The 16,146-nt window shown below is 28.3% G+C and overlaps 1 protein-coding gene across 1 annotated transcript in view; it reads right to left on the bottom strand.

The window, feature by feature from the left end:
* The window catches only part of LOC145258293 (uncharacterized), a 220,479-nt gene that overhangs the window by 145,281 nt on the left and 59,052 nt on the right, over positions 1-16,146 (bottom strand). Inside the window, exons 9-10 of the mRNA XM_080116327.1 lie at positions 14,986-15,107; positions 1,305-1,429 (exon numbers count right to left, since the gene is read on the bottom strand). Of these exons, the coding sequence (XP_079972453.1) occupies positions 1,305-1,429; positions 14,986-15,107 (247 nt within the window). The remainder of the gene's footprint in view (positions 1-1,304; positions 1,430-14,985; positions 15,108-16,146) is intronic.

The following is a 16,146-nucleotide window of genomic DNA, read 5'->3' on the forward strand; positions in this document are numbered from 1 at the left end:
CAAATATGATGTCTACTGAGACTGTCAGTTGTCCGTTCCTTGGACACTTCCAGACAAATACGATACCATGCTAGTTTTCAAGAATAATAAACTCAATTTGCAGCAGCAAATGAAATCTGAGGTTGCATGCTTCTGTTAGAGACTGAACAGCAGGAAGAACGAGTAGTTGAGCTTTGATAGAAGTTGTAAACCTGTGTGGTGCAACATCTTTTACTGATGCATGTGAGTGGTAGATGTTGAAGAGATAGAAGGACGTGAGGAGGTGCAGGGAACTGGAAATATCTCTGGCCAGAGTCAGACCACCCAAGAGATAACCCTTTTGTTTAGAAAAGTAAGTGATGGGATATATATTATGACTATATTAGGATTGGCCTGTGTGAAGAAAATGATTTTCTTAGATTAAACGTCTATAAATAGAAGTAATCCTAGACCGTCTTCATTGAATGTATCCTCTGGGTGGCTGAACAATGACCACCCACAAAAGGCCAGAATCAGGCATGAAGAAACCTCAGAGGTGGAGGAGTAAGAGTGGGGGTTGGAATTGAACGTTGGAGAGCAGACAGCTGGTTTTGGTGAGAGCTACCGAGGCAGTTGAGTCAGTGTGCATTTCCAGATATATTGGGTTCTTTAACATTTTGCAAAGATTGTCAATCGTTTTTACACTGAGCATTATATATATATATATATATATATATATATATATATATATATATATATATATATATATATATTGGTCAAAAGGTGTTTTCTATGATAGAAGCATTATTTAAAAAACGTTTTAAACAATACTTATATCATGAAAAACACAACTCTGACTTTCTTATCACGTGTATATTCTTTCGGCATTCGAATATATCATCACAGACGAACAACAACCGGACTCTATACTAACTTTTCTTTCATTTACCATCATGGCGAGGAATAAAAAAAGAAAACAAATGTATAAAATTCTGAAGATGGTGTTTATTGCCGAAATATTCATTTTAAACAAATAAATATTTGATTATTTTACATAATATTGCGTTGTAATTTGGCTTATGAACGTACCTCATACGTACATTATATAATAAAATTTCATTTATATATAATATGAATACTTAATCCGCATCTCCAAACCTTCAAAACTTATTTAAATGTTAACATTTACAAGCATGGGAGTTAAGTGAATACAGACTGACTCACTCATTACTCTGTCTGTTTTATTTTCTTTTCTGCTTTATTTCCTTGTTACCGTTAATCTGTCACCTAACGTAGATAGGTGCTTCAAGTAGTAGATATAAAAAGAAGAATCAAAAGGTACTTACGGGTCCCAGTATGAACAGGAAATCACATTTGAATTCATCGGACATGACGCTACTGTAGAATATCTGGAATTTACTCTGAAAATATGGACGTGCGATGGGTCTCCATAGCGACACAGAACTTTCGACTGCACAAAAAAACAAAAACAAAAAACAACAAAACAATCAAATAAAAATAATATACCTATTTTAAATTGACAGTAAAAATATTTTTACCTTCTTTTAAAAGATTACTATTATTTTAGAGGCGCTTCTTAATCAGTGTTAATGCAGTACCTGCGTATGTCAATTTCCATCTTTAACTAGTTTCTACTTCTTTATAGCTAGCATGAAGAAAGTGTTTTAGAAAAACATATATACAATGTTTTTCCTCATTATGGAGGTCTAAATAAAGCTGAAAGAGAGAAACAGACCAAATATCAAGTTCTCATGTATGATATGAAAAGAAACTGGAATCTTAGGGAGATATCAATCATACCAGTTATCATAGGTGCTACAGGGCTTATGAAGAAGAACCTGAAGTCCTACCTAACCGATATTCCTGGTGAACCAAGTGCAAAAGAGATCCAGACAATTGCACTTAAAGGGAACAATGAGGATACTAAAAAGAGCTCTCGGTTGGTTTCAATAAAAAGTAGGGGAATGTTGGCAGCTAGTTTGGCTGCCCCATACCCAGCATTACAATCTTCAAAAAAAAAAAAAAATAAAAAAAATAAAATGTTAGTTAAAAATGAAATAGACATATACAGGATTTTTTTTAGATGCAGCGAACTTTAAATTCACAACTCTAATTATATTTATTGCAGATTTAGCAACTATCAGTTATTTTGAATTTAACTTGGTTTGACAATTCAGCGAGACAGAACTACATGGACAATACAATCAATTTATGTAAAGAACATTTGATAAACGAGTAATTTCATGAAATGGATCTCTCAACTGGCCATCGCGTACGTGTGATTTAACACCATTAGATTATTTTCTTTAAAGGTATGTAAAGTCCCATGTCAACCCTGATAAATCAGACACAATATACCACTTGGCAGAAACATTGAACCTATTATTGCCGTAATAACGCCTAATTTAATGCGTAGAGTTGGGAAAATTGGACCGCTAGTCTGTGCCATATATACGTAAGCTGCAGGTCCATATGCTAAAAATTATATTTAAATGATGTAGTTTTTATAAATATGCATTGATGAAAATCCATAGATTAAAGATTTTACTTTATCATAATTCCTTCTTTGAATTTAATGGATCAATAAATATAATTTATTCATCATATTTTCACCATTTATTTTGATATTTCTCTAACTGCCCTATCGAGTTTTGATTATTTTGGTAGGTTTTAATTTTAAAATAATAATTTTAGTTATCTTTCTAATTCTACTTATGACATATACTAACCGGTTGTGAAATACATTTAAATATGTTATTTTAATTTATTCCGATTTCGTATACATTATTATCATAGAGCCAATTCTATATTGATTATCATATTGTACCCAATATATAGCAATGATTTCAAAAGTTAAAAAAATGGCTTTGGTGCCATCAGCTAGAATCGAAACATGTAGCTCTCTAGCCTTATTTATTACTGTATGATCTACGTCCATACATATATAAGAACTGAAGAAAATAACGGTGTTAAATATATGTATATTTGTGCATGCATAGAAATAACACATTTAGCTGACTTACACTTGTCAATTTTTTTTTCAAGTTTGATCCCTTAGCGGCTATTTTTACAGCTGAAGACTAAATCGAATTTTCCACAGGTTCAAATACCCTGTATACCAAATTTCAAGTGTATAGACTAAAAACTGACAAGGTAGTTTGGTTGAGACCGTTCCTCACACAGACAGATAGACAGACAGACAGAGAAGGATATATATATATATATATATATATATATATATATATATATATATATATATATATATATATATATATGCCGGTTTGAATGCAGTTGCTTGTATAAGCGCACTAAAAAGCTTTGATATAGTGAAACAGTCAATATATATTATTATTTTTAATTGTTATATTGTTGTTCTTAGTGATATTTGGATCTCAATTCTTTTTCAATTTTATTTTCAAGATTATATATAAAAAAAGCTTACGCTAATGTTTACACGTTAATAAGGAAAATATTATAATATTACATTTGACATTTTCGTGAGAATTGCCATGATTGAAATCACATGAAATACCTTTTGCAATTGTATTTTGTTTTAGTGAAACTATTAAATAAACAATTTTTTATTCAATGATAATACCGATAGTTTGAGAAATTGATTTTTCATTAAGTTATATTGAGTTCATTAACACATAATGTTCATGGAAAGTATTTAGTTCTCTTCCACTGCAAGACACCCGCGTCATAAAGTGGGATAAAGAAGTGAGCGCCCTCGAGGAGGGGAACGCTGACCTTCAAAACGTGCCTGGGATGCCCTGTCGGCATTTCTCACTAAAATCGCCTAAGGAGATTAGCAATGAAGTAACTTGTTCTGATAGATAGAAGACAAAGCTTGGAAGGGTGGACCTCCTAGAACTGCACGGAACTAGCATAACTCCGCAATCATCAGGGACCAGATCATTACAGGAATGCTCTAATCTCTTTTGATTTTGGGGCCGAGTATAAAATTTCCTAGCCGTAATTTTCATTTAATAAACTTTTCATTTAATAAAATGTTCATGTAATAAAATTTTGATGTAATAAAATGTTCATGTAATAAAATTTTCATGTAATACAATTTTCATGTAATAATGTTTTCATCTAATAAAATTTTCATGTAATAAGATTTTCATCTAATATAATTTTTATGTAATAAAATTTTCATGTAATATAATTTTCATGTAATAAAATTTTCATGTAATATAATTTTCATGTAATAAAATTTTCATGTAAAAAGATTTTCATGTAATAAAATTTTTATGTAATAAAATTTTTATGTTATATAATTTTCATGTAATAAAATTTTCATGTAATATAATTTTCATGTAATACATTTTCATGTAATAAAAATTTCATGCAATATAATTTTCATGTAATATAATTTTCATTTAATATAATTTTCATGTAATATAATTTTCATATAATAAAATGCTCAAGTAATATAATTTTCATGTAATAAAATTTTCATGTAATAAAATTTTCCTGTAATAAACTTTTTATGTAATATAATTTTCATGTAATAAAATTTTCATGTAATAAAATTTTCATGTAATAAAATTTTCCTGTAATAAACTTTTTATGTAATATAATTTTCATGTAATAAAAGTTTCATGTAATAAAATTTTCATGTAATAAAATTTTCATGTAATAAAATTTTCATGTAATACAATTTTCATGTAATAAAATTTTCATGTAATAAAATTTTCATGCAATAAAATTTTCATGTAATACAATTTTCGTGTTATAATTTTTAAATTGTTAACATCACTGTTCTTTATTTTCATAAAAAAAGCAAAAGCACATTCATGTGTTTTTTTAGTATTTAAAACTATAACTTTAGTATTGGTATTTTTGTTTAAACCAAATAATTCAATATTTCTTAAGATTTAAAAAAATAATAGATTCATAATATTATATGGCCATTAATTGATAAATACTGACAATTTCATCGAAATTGGTTGATATCCTGTATTTGGTGAATTTTAATTGAAGATAGGGGGTCAAAATATTTATACATTTTGAGGACAGGCCATTCATTTTGCGCGTACCTATAAAATGTGTGTGTGTGTGTATGTGTGTGTGTATGTTGTAGGCGTTCTTCAATGCAAGTCTTGACAGTACTAGTTACTATGCACAAACTGTTGATTGCATATGTTCAAACTTACATAAATCACCGCGAGAGGCAGATGAATTATAATTAAAATCGCTTGTTTGATTACAAGAGAGGTAATTTCTAACAAACTAGAACACGGGAAACAATTTCTAACCTCTTTAGACATGATTTTTTTTGTTTTAATATTTTTCAAATTATTAACTTTAATTAATTTAACTAGGCAGCAATGCAATTTTCTTTCATAATTAAGACAGAAGTAAAAACAGACTGTTGCTCTAGGTGTGTCAGAAACTTTGTGAAAAATATTGAATAATCTGACCCGCTGTCTTTCCAAGCTTATAACTACTCGAAAAATGTAATTCAAACCCTAATTTTTTTCAATTAAAGGAGCAAGGACCAAGGTTTCATTAAAATAAAAAAAAAAAACGACATGATTAAAAAAAAAAAAAAAGGTTTTAAACTTCGGACTTTATAGGTAAGTTTCTAAAAACACTACTTTTTTTGTTTTAAATTTGAATATATTATTTATTGATCTTTTATCTTCAATTTGTGATATATAAAACTTTGGTGAGTAAATTAATTATTTACTTTTTAATTTTTCTTTTAGATATTTCAAAATGGGGGGCGTGAATTAATTCGACCCCCTGTCTTTCCAAGCTTATAACTACTCTAAAATGTAATTCAAGCCCTATTTTTATCAATTAAAGGAGCAAGGACCAAAGTTTATTAAAAAAAAACAACAAACAAACAAAAACACAAACAACGTGGTTTGAAATTAAAAAAAAAAGGTTTTAAACTTCGGTCTTTACAGGTAAATTTCTAAAAAAACACTACTTTTTTGTTTTAAATTTGAATATATTATTTATTGATCTTTTATCTTAAATTTGTGATATATAAAACTTTGGTGAGAAAATTAATTATTTACTTTTTAATAGACATTTCAAAATGGGGGGGGGGGAGCATGAATTAAAAAAAAAAACGTTTGTCTAAAATATTATATTCAGTTTATTAAAAAGATAATAAAATTTCACACTGACCCTGAAAATATCGTAAAAAAAGAATCAATAGAAAAATTTTGATAGATTTTTAAATTTAAAAATTGAAAAATACTGAACTCGTAAAATTCAATTAATTTCATTACTGTTTTTTTTTAAATAAAAAAAATAATATTTCTATTACTTTTTATACAACTTTAATAGTTTATTTTGGAAGTCCAATCCATAAAGAAAATAAACAACCCACTTTTAAAAGAGAACTTACGAGTTTTTTATATTTTATTCGCAGTTTCGTGTAAGGGTTGTCAAAACTTCATACAAAAATTCTGACACACCTACTGTTGCTCATCATTGATTATTAACACAAAGTACTGTTCTGATAATTTCTAAAAGTATAAATAATTAAAACTCTCAAAAAGATATTCATTGTTTTCTAGTTATTAAATATGTAGTTTTTTTCCCTACTGTATGATATGTAACATTGGTATCAAAGCAGGTTTTAAACAAATCGATAAAGTAATTGAGTTTTTGCTAATAATAATAATGTATTGTAACATGTTTTTGCTAATAATAATAATGTATTGTAACATGGTTTTGCTAATAATAATGTATTGTAACATGGTTTTTGCTAATAATAATAATGTATTGTAACATGGTTTTTGCTAATAATAATAATGTATTGTAACATGGTTTTTGCTAATAATAATAATAATAATGTATTGTAATATGGTTTTTGCTAATAATAATAATGTATTGTAACATGGTTTTTGCTAATAATAATAATGTATTGTAACATGGTTTTTGCTAATAATAATAATGTATTGTAACATGGTTTTTGCCAATGATAATAATGTATGGAAACATGGTTTTTGCTAATAATAATGTATTGTAACATGGTTTTGCTAATAATAATAATGTATTGTAACATGGGTTTTGCTAATAATAATGTATTGTAACATGGTTTTTGCTAATAATAATAATAATGTATTGTAACATGGGTTTTACTACTACTAATAATGTATTGTAACATGTTTTTTTTTGCTAATAATAGTATTGTAACGTGGGTTTTGCTAATAATAATAATAATAATAATGTATTGTAACATGGTTTTGTTAATAAGAATTATAATTATTGTAACATGGGTTTTGCATATAATAATAATGTATTGTAACATGGTTTTTGCTAATAATAATAATGTATTGTAACATGGTTTTTGCTAATAATAATAATGTATTGTAACATGGTTTTTGCTAATAATAATAATAATAATAATAATAATAATAATAATAATAATAATGTATTGTAACATGGTTTTTGCTTATAATAATAATGTATTGTAACATGGGTTTTGCCAATGATAATAATGTATTGTAACATGGTTTTTGCTAATAATAATAATGTATTGTAACATGGTTTTTGCTAATAATAATGTATTGTAACATGGGTTTTGCTAATAATAATGTATTGTAACATGGGTTTTGCTAATAATAATGTATTGTAACATGGTTTTTGCTAATAATAATAATAATGTATTGTAACATGGTTTTTGCTAATAATAATAATGTATTGTAACATGGTTTTTGCTAATAATAATAATAATAATGTATTGTTACATGGTTTTTGCTAATAATAATAATAATAATAATAATAATAATAATAATAATAATAATAATAATAATGTATTGTAACATGGGTTTTGCATATAATAATAATGTATTGTAACATGGTTTTTGCTAATAATAATAATAATAATGTATTGTAACATGGGTTTTGCTAATAATAAAAATAATGTATTGTAATATGGTTTTGCTAATAATAATAATAATAATAATAATAATAATAATAATAATAATAATAATAATAATAATAATGTATTGTAACATGGGTTTTTGCTAATAATAATAATTATGCATTGTAACATGGTTTTTGCTAATAATAATAATGTATTGTAACATGGTTTTTGCTAATAATAATAATAATAATGTATTGTAACATGGTTTTTGCTAATAATAATAATAATGTATTGTAACATGGTTTTTGCTAATAATAATGTATTGTAACATGGTTTTTGCTAATAATGATAATAATAATGTATTGTAACATGGTTTTTGCTAATAATAATAATGTATTGTAACATGGTTTTTGCTAATAATAATAATGTATTGTAACATGGTTTTTGCTAATAATAATAATAATGTATTGTAACATGGTTTTTGCTAATAATAATAATAATAATAATGTATTGTAACATGGTTTTTGCTAATAATAATAATAATAATGTATTGTAACATGGTTTTTGCTAATAATAATAATGTATTGTAACATGGTTTTTGCTAATAATAATAATGTATTGTAACATGGTTTTTGCTAATAATAATAATGTATTGTAACATGGTTTTTGCTAATAATAATAATGTATTGTAACATGGTTTTTGCTAATAATAATAATGTATTGTAACATGGTTTTTGCTAATAGTAATAATGCATTTTAACATGGTTTTTGCTAATAATAATAATGTATTGTAACATGGTTTTTGCTAATAATAATAATGTATTGTAACATGGTTTTTGCTAATAATAATAATGTATTGTAACATGGTTTTTGCTAATAATAATAATAATAATAATGTAATGTAACATGGTTTTTGCTAAATATAATAATAATAACAATAATGTATTGTAACATGGTTTTTGCTAATAATAATAATGTATTGTAACATGGTTTTTGCTAATGATAATAATCATAATAATAATAATAATGTATTGTAACATGGTTTTTGCTAATAATAATAATAATGTATTGTAACTTGGTTTTTGCTAATTATAATAATAATGTATTGTAACATGGTTTTTGCTAATAATAATAATAATAATAATGTATTGTAACATGGTTTTTGCTAATAATAATAATGTATTGTAACATGGTTTTTGCTAATAATAATAATAATAATGTATTGTAACATGGTTTTTGCTAATAATAATAATGTATTGTAACATGGTTTTTGCTAATAATAATAATAATGTATTGTAACATGGTTTTTGCTAATAATAATAATAATAATAATAATAATAATAATAATAATAATAATAATAATAATAATGTATTGTAACATGGTTTTTGCTAATAATAATAATAATAATAATGTATTGTAACATGGTTTTGCTAATAATAATAATGTATTGTAACATGGTTTTTGCTAATAATAATAATAATAATAATGTATTGTAACATGGGTTTTGCATATAATACTAATAATAATAATAATAATAATAATAATAATAATAATAATGTATTGTAACATGGGTTTTGCATATAATAATAATGTATTGTAACATGGGTTTGGCATATAATAATAATGTATTGTAACATGGTTTTACATGGTTGAAATCTATTATTATTTTTTACTTTTCTTCACTTCAAACAAGGCATGTTGTCACTGTGGTGTAAGGGGCTACTATTTGGGACCATGGGAGTTGAGTAGCCAAATGTCTGTTTGTCTGTTACATTTAAATTTCTGCAAGTTAGTACAATCAGAGAAGTAAGAGGCGGGAGAAAATTTCAAAGTCTATCCATCCGAAGAAAGAAACTATTAGAGTAGAAAGCTTTCAGGCATCCAAATACGTTTACATTGAAGGGGTGGGATTTTGTTGCTTGTCAGATTAGCTGGGAATATGTACATTGAGGGGGCACAAGTGTTACAAGTTCATCAGAGCACATTCCATTTAAATACTTGTAAAACAGGCACATGAATGCGACATTGTGGCGATGAGACAGGGGTTAGAGCTTAGTTGATAGTGTTGAATCTTTCAGATTGGTGACTATTTTTGGAACCTATCTGAGAGAGAGAGAGAGAGAGAGACTAGTGGTAGATACAGCAGCCTAAATGTGGCAACAATACTCCATGCATAGGCGAACAGTGGCTTTGTGGGGGTGCAGGATACTATCAGGTGTGAGTAATTTTCTATCAACATTTGGCACTTGTCGAGACGATGTCTTTTTTCCTTAAAATTATTCCAATTATTTCAGCTTCCTAAATTATTACTTGCAAAATATGACAGCACATAAAAGAGGTGCAAAACTGTTTAATATTAATTAGAATTTTTAATTTGTTTAATATTAATTAGAATTTTTAATTTGTTTAATATTAATTAGAATTTTTAATTTGTTTAATATTTATTAGAATTTTTAATTTGTTTAATATTAATTAGAATTTTTGATTTGTTTAATATGAATTAGAATTTTTAATTTGTTTAATATTAATTAGAATTTTTAATTTGTTTAATATTTATTAGAATTTTTAATTTGTTTAATATTAATTAGAATTTTTGATTTGTTTAATATTAATTAGAATTTTTAATTTGTTTAATATTAATTAGAATTTTTAATTTGTTTAATATTTATTAGAATTTTTAATTTGTTTAATATTAATTAGAATGTTTGATTTGTTTAATATTAATTAGAATTTTTAATTTGTTTAATATTAATTAGAATTTTTAAATAGTTTAATATTAATTAGAATTTTAAATTTGTTTAATATTAATTAGAATTTTTAATTTGTTTAATATTAATTAGAATTTTTAATTTGTTTAATATTAATTAGAATTTTAAATTTGTTTAATATTAATTAGAATTTTTGATTTGTTTAATATTAATTAGAATTTTTAATTTGTTTAATATTAATTAGAATGTTTGATTTGTTTAATATTAATTAGAATTTTTAATTTGTTTAGTATTAATTAGAATTTTTAATTTGTTTAATATTAATTAGAATTTTTAAATAGTTTAATATTAATTAGAATTTTTAATTTGTTTAATATTAATTAGAATTTTTAATTTTTTTTTTTTTACATGGAGTTCACTACTTATCAAGGCCCAATGGCCACTCGAGGATAAGGGTTATTGTGTGTACAGTAATCAAAGGGATAGTGTAGCAATAGTATTGGAGAATTGGTAAGGTGTCATTACTTGGGGGGGGGCGGTTCATCAGGAATTTGTTTGTGTTGGACTTGAAGACATCCAGGTTGAAGTCGGGAAGGAAATAGGCAAGCGGAACAGAGTTCCACAGGCGTGCAGTTCTAAGAAAGAAGCTTTGTTCATGGAATCTACATTTTGATTTAGGCACAGATAGGGAATGGGGAAAATTATTGACGGTGGTTTCAGCTAGTCGGGTGTTTTTTGAAAAAGATTGGCGAGGGGGGACCAGAGAATGGAGCTCAGACGAGCACTTGCCATGGAAATAACGATAAAACAAAGACAGGCTCGCTACGTCTCTTCTGTGGGAAAGAAGTTGCAGGGTAGAGAAAAGGGCATCCCCCACCAAGCCACAAAGTCTATTTCGTACTCTGTCAAGGTAGGATAGGCTGTTTTAGCTGCTCCCGCCCAGATGTGGCAGCAGTACTCTATCTTTGGACGTACTTGGCTCTTATATAGATAGAGAATTGCATCATTAGTGAGATATCTTCTGCAGCGGTAGAAGGATCCCACCATTTTCTCAGCAACCTTGGCCACAGACTTGATGTATGTGTTCCATTTAAGATCAGGAATAAAGGTCAAACCCAGGAGCTTATCAAAACATGGGGCCTCCCCTAGACGAGAGCCATCCATTTCAATTGATGCCAGATGGGGATCAGAGTGTTTATGATGTAAAGATAGGAGCTTGGTCTTAGATTCATTAAAGGTAACCAGCCACCTCTTTCCCCACTGTACCACGCGCTCAAGATCAGAGGAGAGAGAATCAGAGAGAACATCATCATTTACGCCCTTTGATGTGTTGTGGTCGTGTCATCAGCATAGATGTCAACAAAAGATTTTAGTATGTGTTTTGGGAGATCATTGATGTGGATCAGGAAGAGAGTTGGGCCCAGTATGGACCCCTGAGGGACTCCAGCATTAATACTGTGGGCCTCTGATTTCTGCCCATCAACCACTACTTTTCTGAGCCTATCTGAGAGAAATGATTTAATGATCGAGAAAACATTTTCAGTTATACCATAGCTGGAAATCTTGTGTAGTAGGCCTTTATGCCAAACCTTATCGAAGGCCTTTGATATGTCGAGAGCAATTGCCCTAGAAATGAAGCCTTTGTCGAGAGATTCACTAATCCTATGAGATATAACCGTTAGCACATCTGCTGTAGATCTAGCAAAACGGAAACCATATTGCGTGTCACTAAGGTTATTTCTTCTGAGGTGGTTGACTACTTCTCTATTTATTGTGGATTCTAGCAACTTACTCATGACACACAGGAGACGTATTGGTCTGTACTGAGAGGGGGATGACTTATTACCTGAATTCTTAAATACAGGGCATACTGATGAGGTTTTCCAGGGTGTTGGGAAGCACTTCTCCTTAAGGCAGCACTTAAACAGTTTGGTAAGTATGGGGGCAAGTTCTGGTTGTAATTTTTTTAACACTATAATTGGAATACCGTCGAGACCAGTTGCTTTACTGGAGTCAAGGTTCTTGATAAGCTTAGCGACCTCACGCACAGATATTTGTATGTTGCATAGCGTGTTGTCTGTTATAGGAGTGAATATGGGGAGTTGATGGCCTTCGTCACACAGGGTAGAATTTGCTGCAAAGTTTTTGGCAAATAGTTTAGCCTTGTCGGATGCTGTCGAGATGACCTCTGGTCCATTGATAATGGTTGGGATAGAACACACGTTTCTGTTCAGGATCCTATTTGCCATTTGCCAGAATTGGTGGGAACCAAGCCACTGCTCAGCTACTTTGGATTTAACGGATTGAGCGTACAGTTCTCTTGCATTTTTTATTACTCTTTTACAGTGGTTGCTGGCGATCCTAAAAGCAGCTTTAGTTTCAGTGCATCTATTATGTTGGTAGCTAAGGAAAAAGTGATTTCTGTGTGCGATGGCAGCAGCACATTCAGGGGAGAACCATGGCTGGCTGTTAGGTTTTTGTTGGAATTTTTTGGATGGTATGAATTGGTCTATGCCTACAAGTAACCATTCGGTCAGGTCTGATACTATAGAGGACACATCCTTTTTAAACATGCAATGGAGAGGTAGATCAGATATGAATGTACAAAAGCTATCCCAGTCCGCCATAGAGTATTGGTATACAGTACGGTGGAGAGGTACGTCTGTAGATTTATTATATTTCATTTTTATCTTAACTGATACAACGCAGTGGTTGGAGGATCCCAGAGGACATAGAACGGAACATGAACATAGTTCAGGGGAAGTGAATAGAAAAAGGTCTAGAAGGCTTGTGTACTGACCGGTAGTATCGGGCACACGGGTGGGCTCACGGACAATCTGAGTGAGGTCATAGGCAATGGCAAAATCATGACAGAACCTTCCCTCATCATCAGTCTTATTTGAGTGGGTCAGCCATTCCACATTATGGACACTGAAGTCACTGCAAATGTGAATGTTAGCCGAGGGATGAGCAGAGAGGATGTGGTCAAATTTTTCTGATATACTCTTAAAGACAGTAACTCTGCTGTTGTGGGGGCGATAGAGGGCAAATATAAATGCGGTGGTGTAAGCAAGTGCAACCCGGAAGCACATATAAGGTAGATTAGGGTCTTCTCTAGAGATATCCCTGCCACATGGGAAGCCATCTTTAATGTAAGCACATATTCCATGCCTGTGGCGATCTTGGAGGTCAGATTTAGATGTTAACTAAGAGTATCCTTTAATTATGAACTCATCTAGGGAGGTGGTCGGCCCTATTCCAGTTTTGCTTAGAAAGAATATGTCAGGTTTCGTCTCCTGTAATTGGGTTTCAACCTCTGGAAGGTTAGAACGTAGACCCCTGATGTTGGAGAAGGAAACGTGGTAGTAAGGTTAATATATAATATTAATTAGAATTTTTAATTTGTTTAATATTAATTAGAATTTTTAATTTGTTTAATATTAATTAGAATTTTTAATTGGTTTAATATTAATTAGAATGTTTAATTTGTTTAATATTAATTAGAATTTTTAATTTGTTTAATATTAATTAGAATTTTTAATTTGTTTAATATTAATTAGAATTTTTAAATAGTTTAATATTAATTAGAATTTTTAATTGATTTAATATTAATTAGAATTTTTAATTTGTTTAATATTAATTAGAATTTTTAATTTGTTTAATATTAATTAGAATTTTTAATTTGTTTAATATTAATTAGAATTTTTAATTTGTTTAATATTAATTAGAATTTTTAATTGGTTTAATATTAATTAGAATTTTTAATTTGTTTAATATTAATTAGAATTTTTAATTTGTTTAATATTAATTAGAATTTTAAATTTGTTTAATATTAATTAGAATTTTTAATTTGTTTAATATTAATTAGAATTTTTAATTTGTTTAATATTAATTAGAATTTTTAATTTGTTTAATATTAATTAGAATTTTTAATTTGTTTAATATTAATTAGAATTTTTAATTTGTTTAATATTAATTAGAATTTTTAATTGGTTTAATATTAATTAGAATTTTTAATTTGTTTAATATTAATTAGAATTTTTAATTTGTTTAATATTAATTAGAATTTTTAATTTGTTTAGTATTAATTAGAATTTTTAATTTGTTTAATATTAATTAGAATGTTTGATTTGTTTAATATTAATTAGAATTTATAATTTGTTTAATATTAATTAGAATTTTTATCAAGTAATTCTCCCAAGCAACGTCGGGTATTTTAATCGTAATGGAACTTCATTTCTTTGATTAATGAAGAAATCTCATAAGTAGATTAAAGTGGGGTTTGGGTCGTCCTCACATTCAACGATGTTTTTAATGAAGGAAGAAGACTAGCCGTTTTCTGGGTTGGAATCTATCTTATCATTAGTTTTTGACACTTAAATGGTATTTTTAACTCCTTACATCAAGTAGCCTCATATATTGCCTGAAGCGATTGACACAGAAAAAATATCATCAAATACCTTGCCACCATTTGTAACACATATATTATTGATGAATTTAGCACCATAACAATTTGATGCATCACACTGACAGGATTCTGGTTGATACTTTGGTGGACAGACTCCATGGGACTGGACTATTTCTGTAAGATAAAAAGATAAATGTTCAGATTATGTTATCATGATCTAAATGCAATATAAATGCAATATAAAAATGCGCATTGTTATCAAGTGCACCACAGTCGAATGTGCACCTTTAACACAAAAGGCTTTAACCTATGCATAATATTAACTGTCAGTAATGGAATCTTAATGCAGATATGCATATGCAGGTGTATGTGAAATTACGTCACAGGGAGAGAAAAATAAAGATTTTAAAGAGGAGATAACGTTCGAGATCACGTTCAAGAAGATGATCACGTCACAGCGGTAATGAGAGAATGTGCTAATAAGTATTGTTGTACAACAAAAAAAGCGAGTTGAAGTTCTTTTCTATTTTTTGTATGCTTTGTAACTGAGGTTATAACGTGTTGGTTCCTGGACAATGTCACACAACAACAAACCTTGGACATGTAATATCTTCAATGAATTATTTATAGTCTTTTATTTATAGTCTTTTATTTTTATGTTGATTGTGTAGATGCGTATATGTAATTTAAATTAATCTACTGCCTTTCCTCTTCTATTTCAATGTTGACTGATTTCGCCATTTCTCTTCGTCCAGTTTGTTTAATTATACAAATCAAACTTCTTTTCATGCAAAAAAGAACACAAGTAAATTTTTGATAAGGCCTTCTTAAAGGTTTTATTTATGGTGAGAATTGATTCACATAGGAAACTTCCCTTAGCTAATTAATTATTTAACGTATCTGCTTACTTAAATCTTTGTGTAACTTGTAAACAGATCCTTGAGATAACATTTCTCATTCGGCGATTATCAAAGATACTTCAGATATTTTAATAGTCACCTCTAACCACATATACCATGCACTGGATAAGGTGGAGGGTAGCCAGGGGTATAGCTATTGATATATCAAAAGCCTTTGATAAAATCTAGCATGAAAGGCTCCTAATGAAAATAAAATCACATGATATTACTTGGCGAATGAACTGAGAAATATTAGGAAAATGTGAAAGAGTCTGACTATGATGGGATAGGCAAGGCCCTCATCATTTTCCCCA

Source organism: Euprymna scolopes, chromosome 33, assembly GCF_053919585.1.
Source record: "Euprymna scolopes isolate OS-2025 chromosome 33, ASM5391958v1, whole genome shotgun sequence".
Taxonomy (NCBI): domain Eukaryota; kingdom Metazoa; phylum Mollusca; class Cephalopoda; order Sepiida; family Sepiolidae; genus Euprymna; species Euprymna scolopes.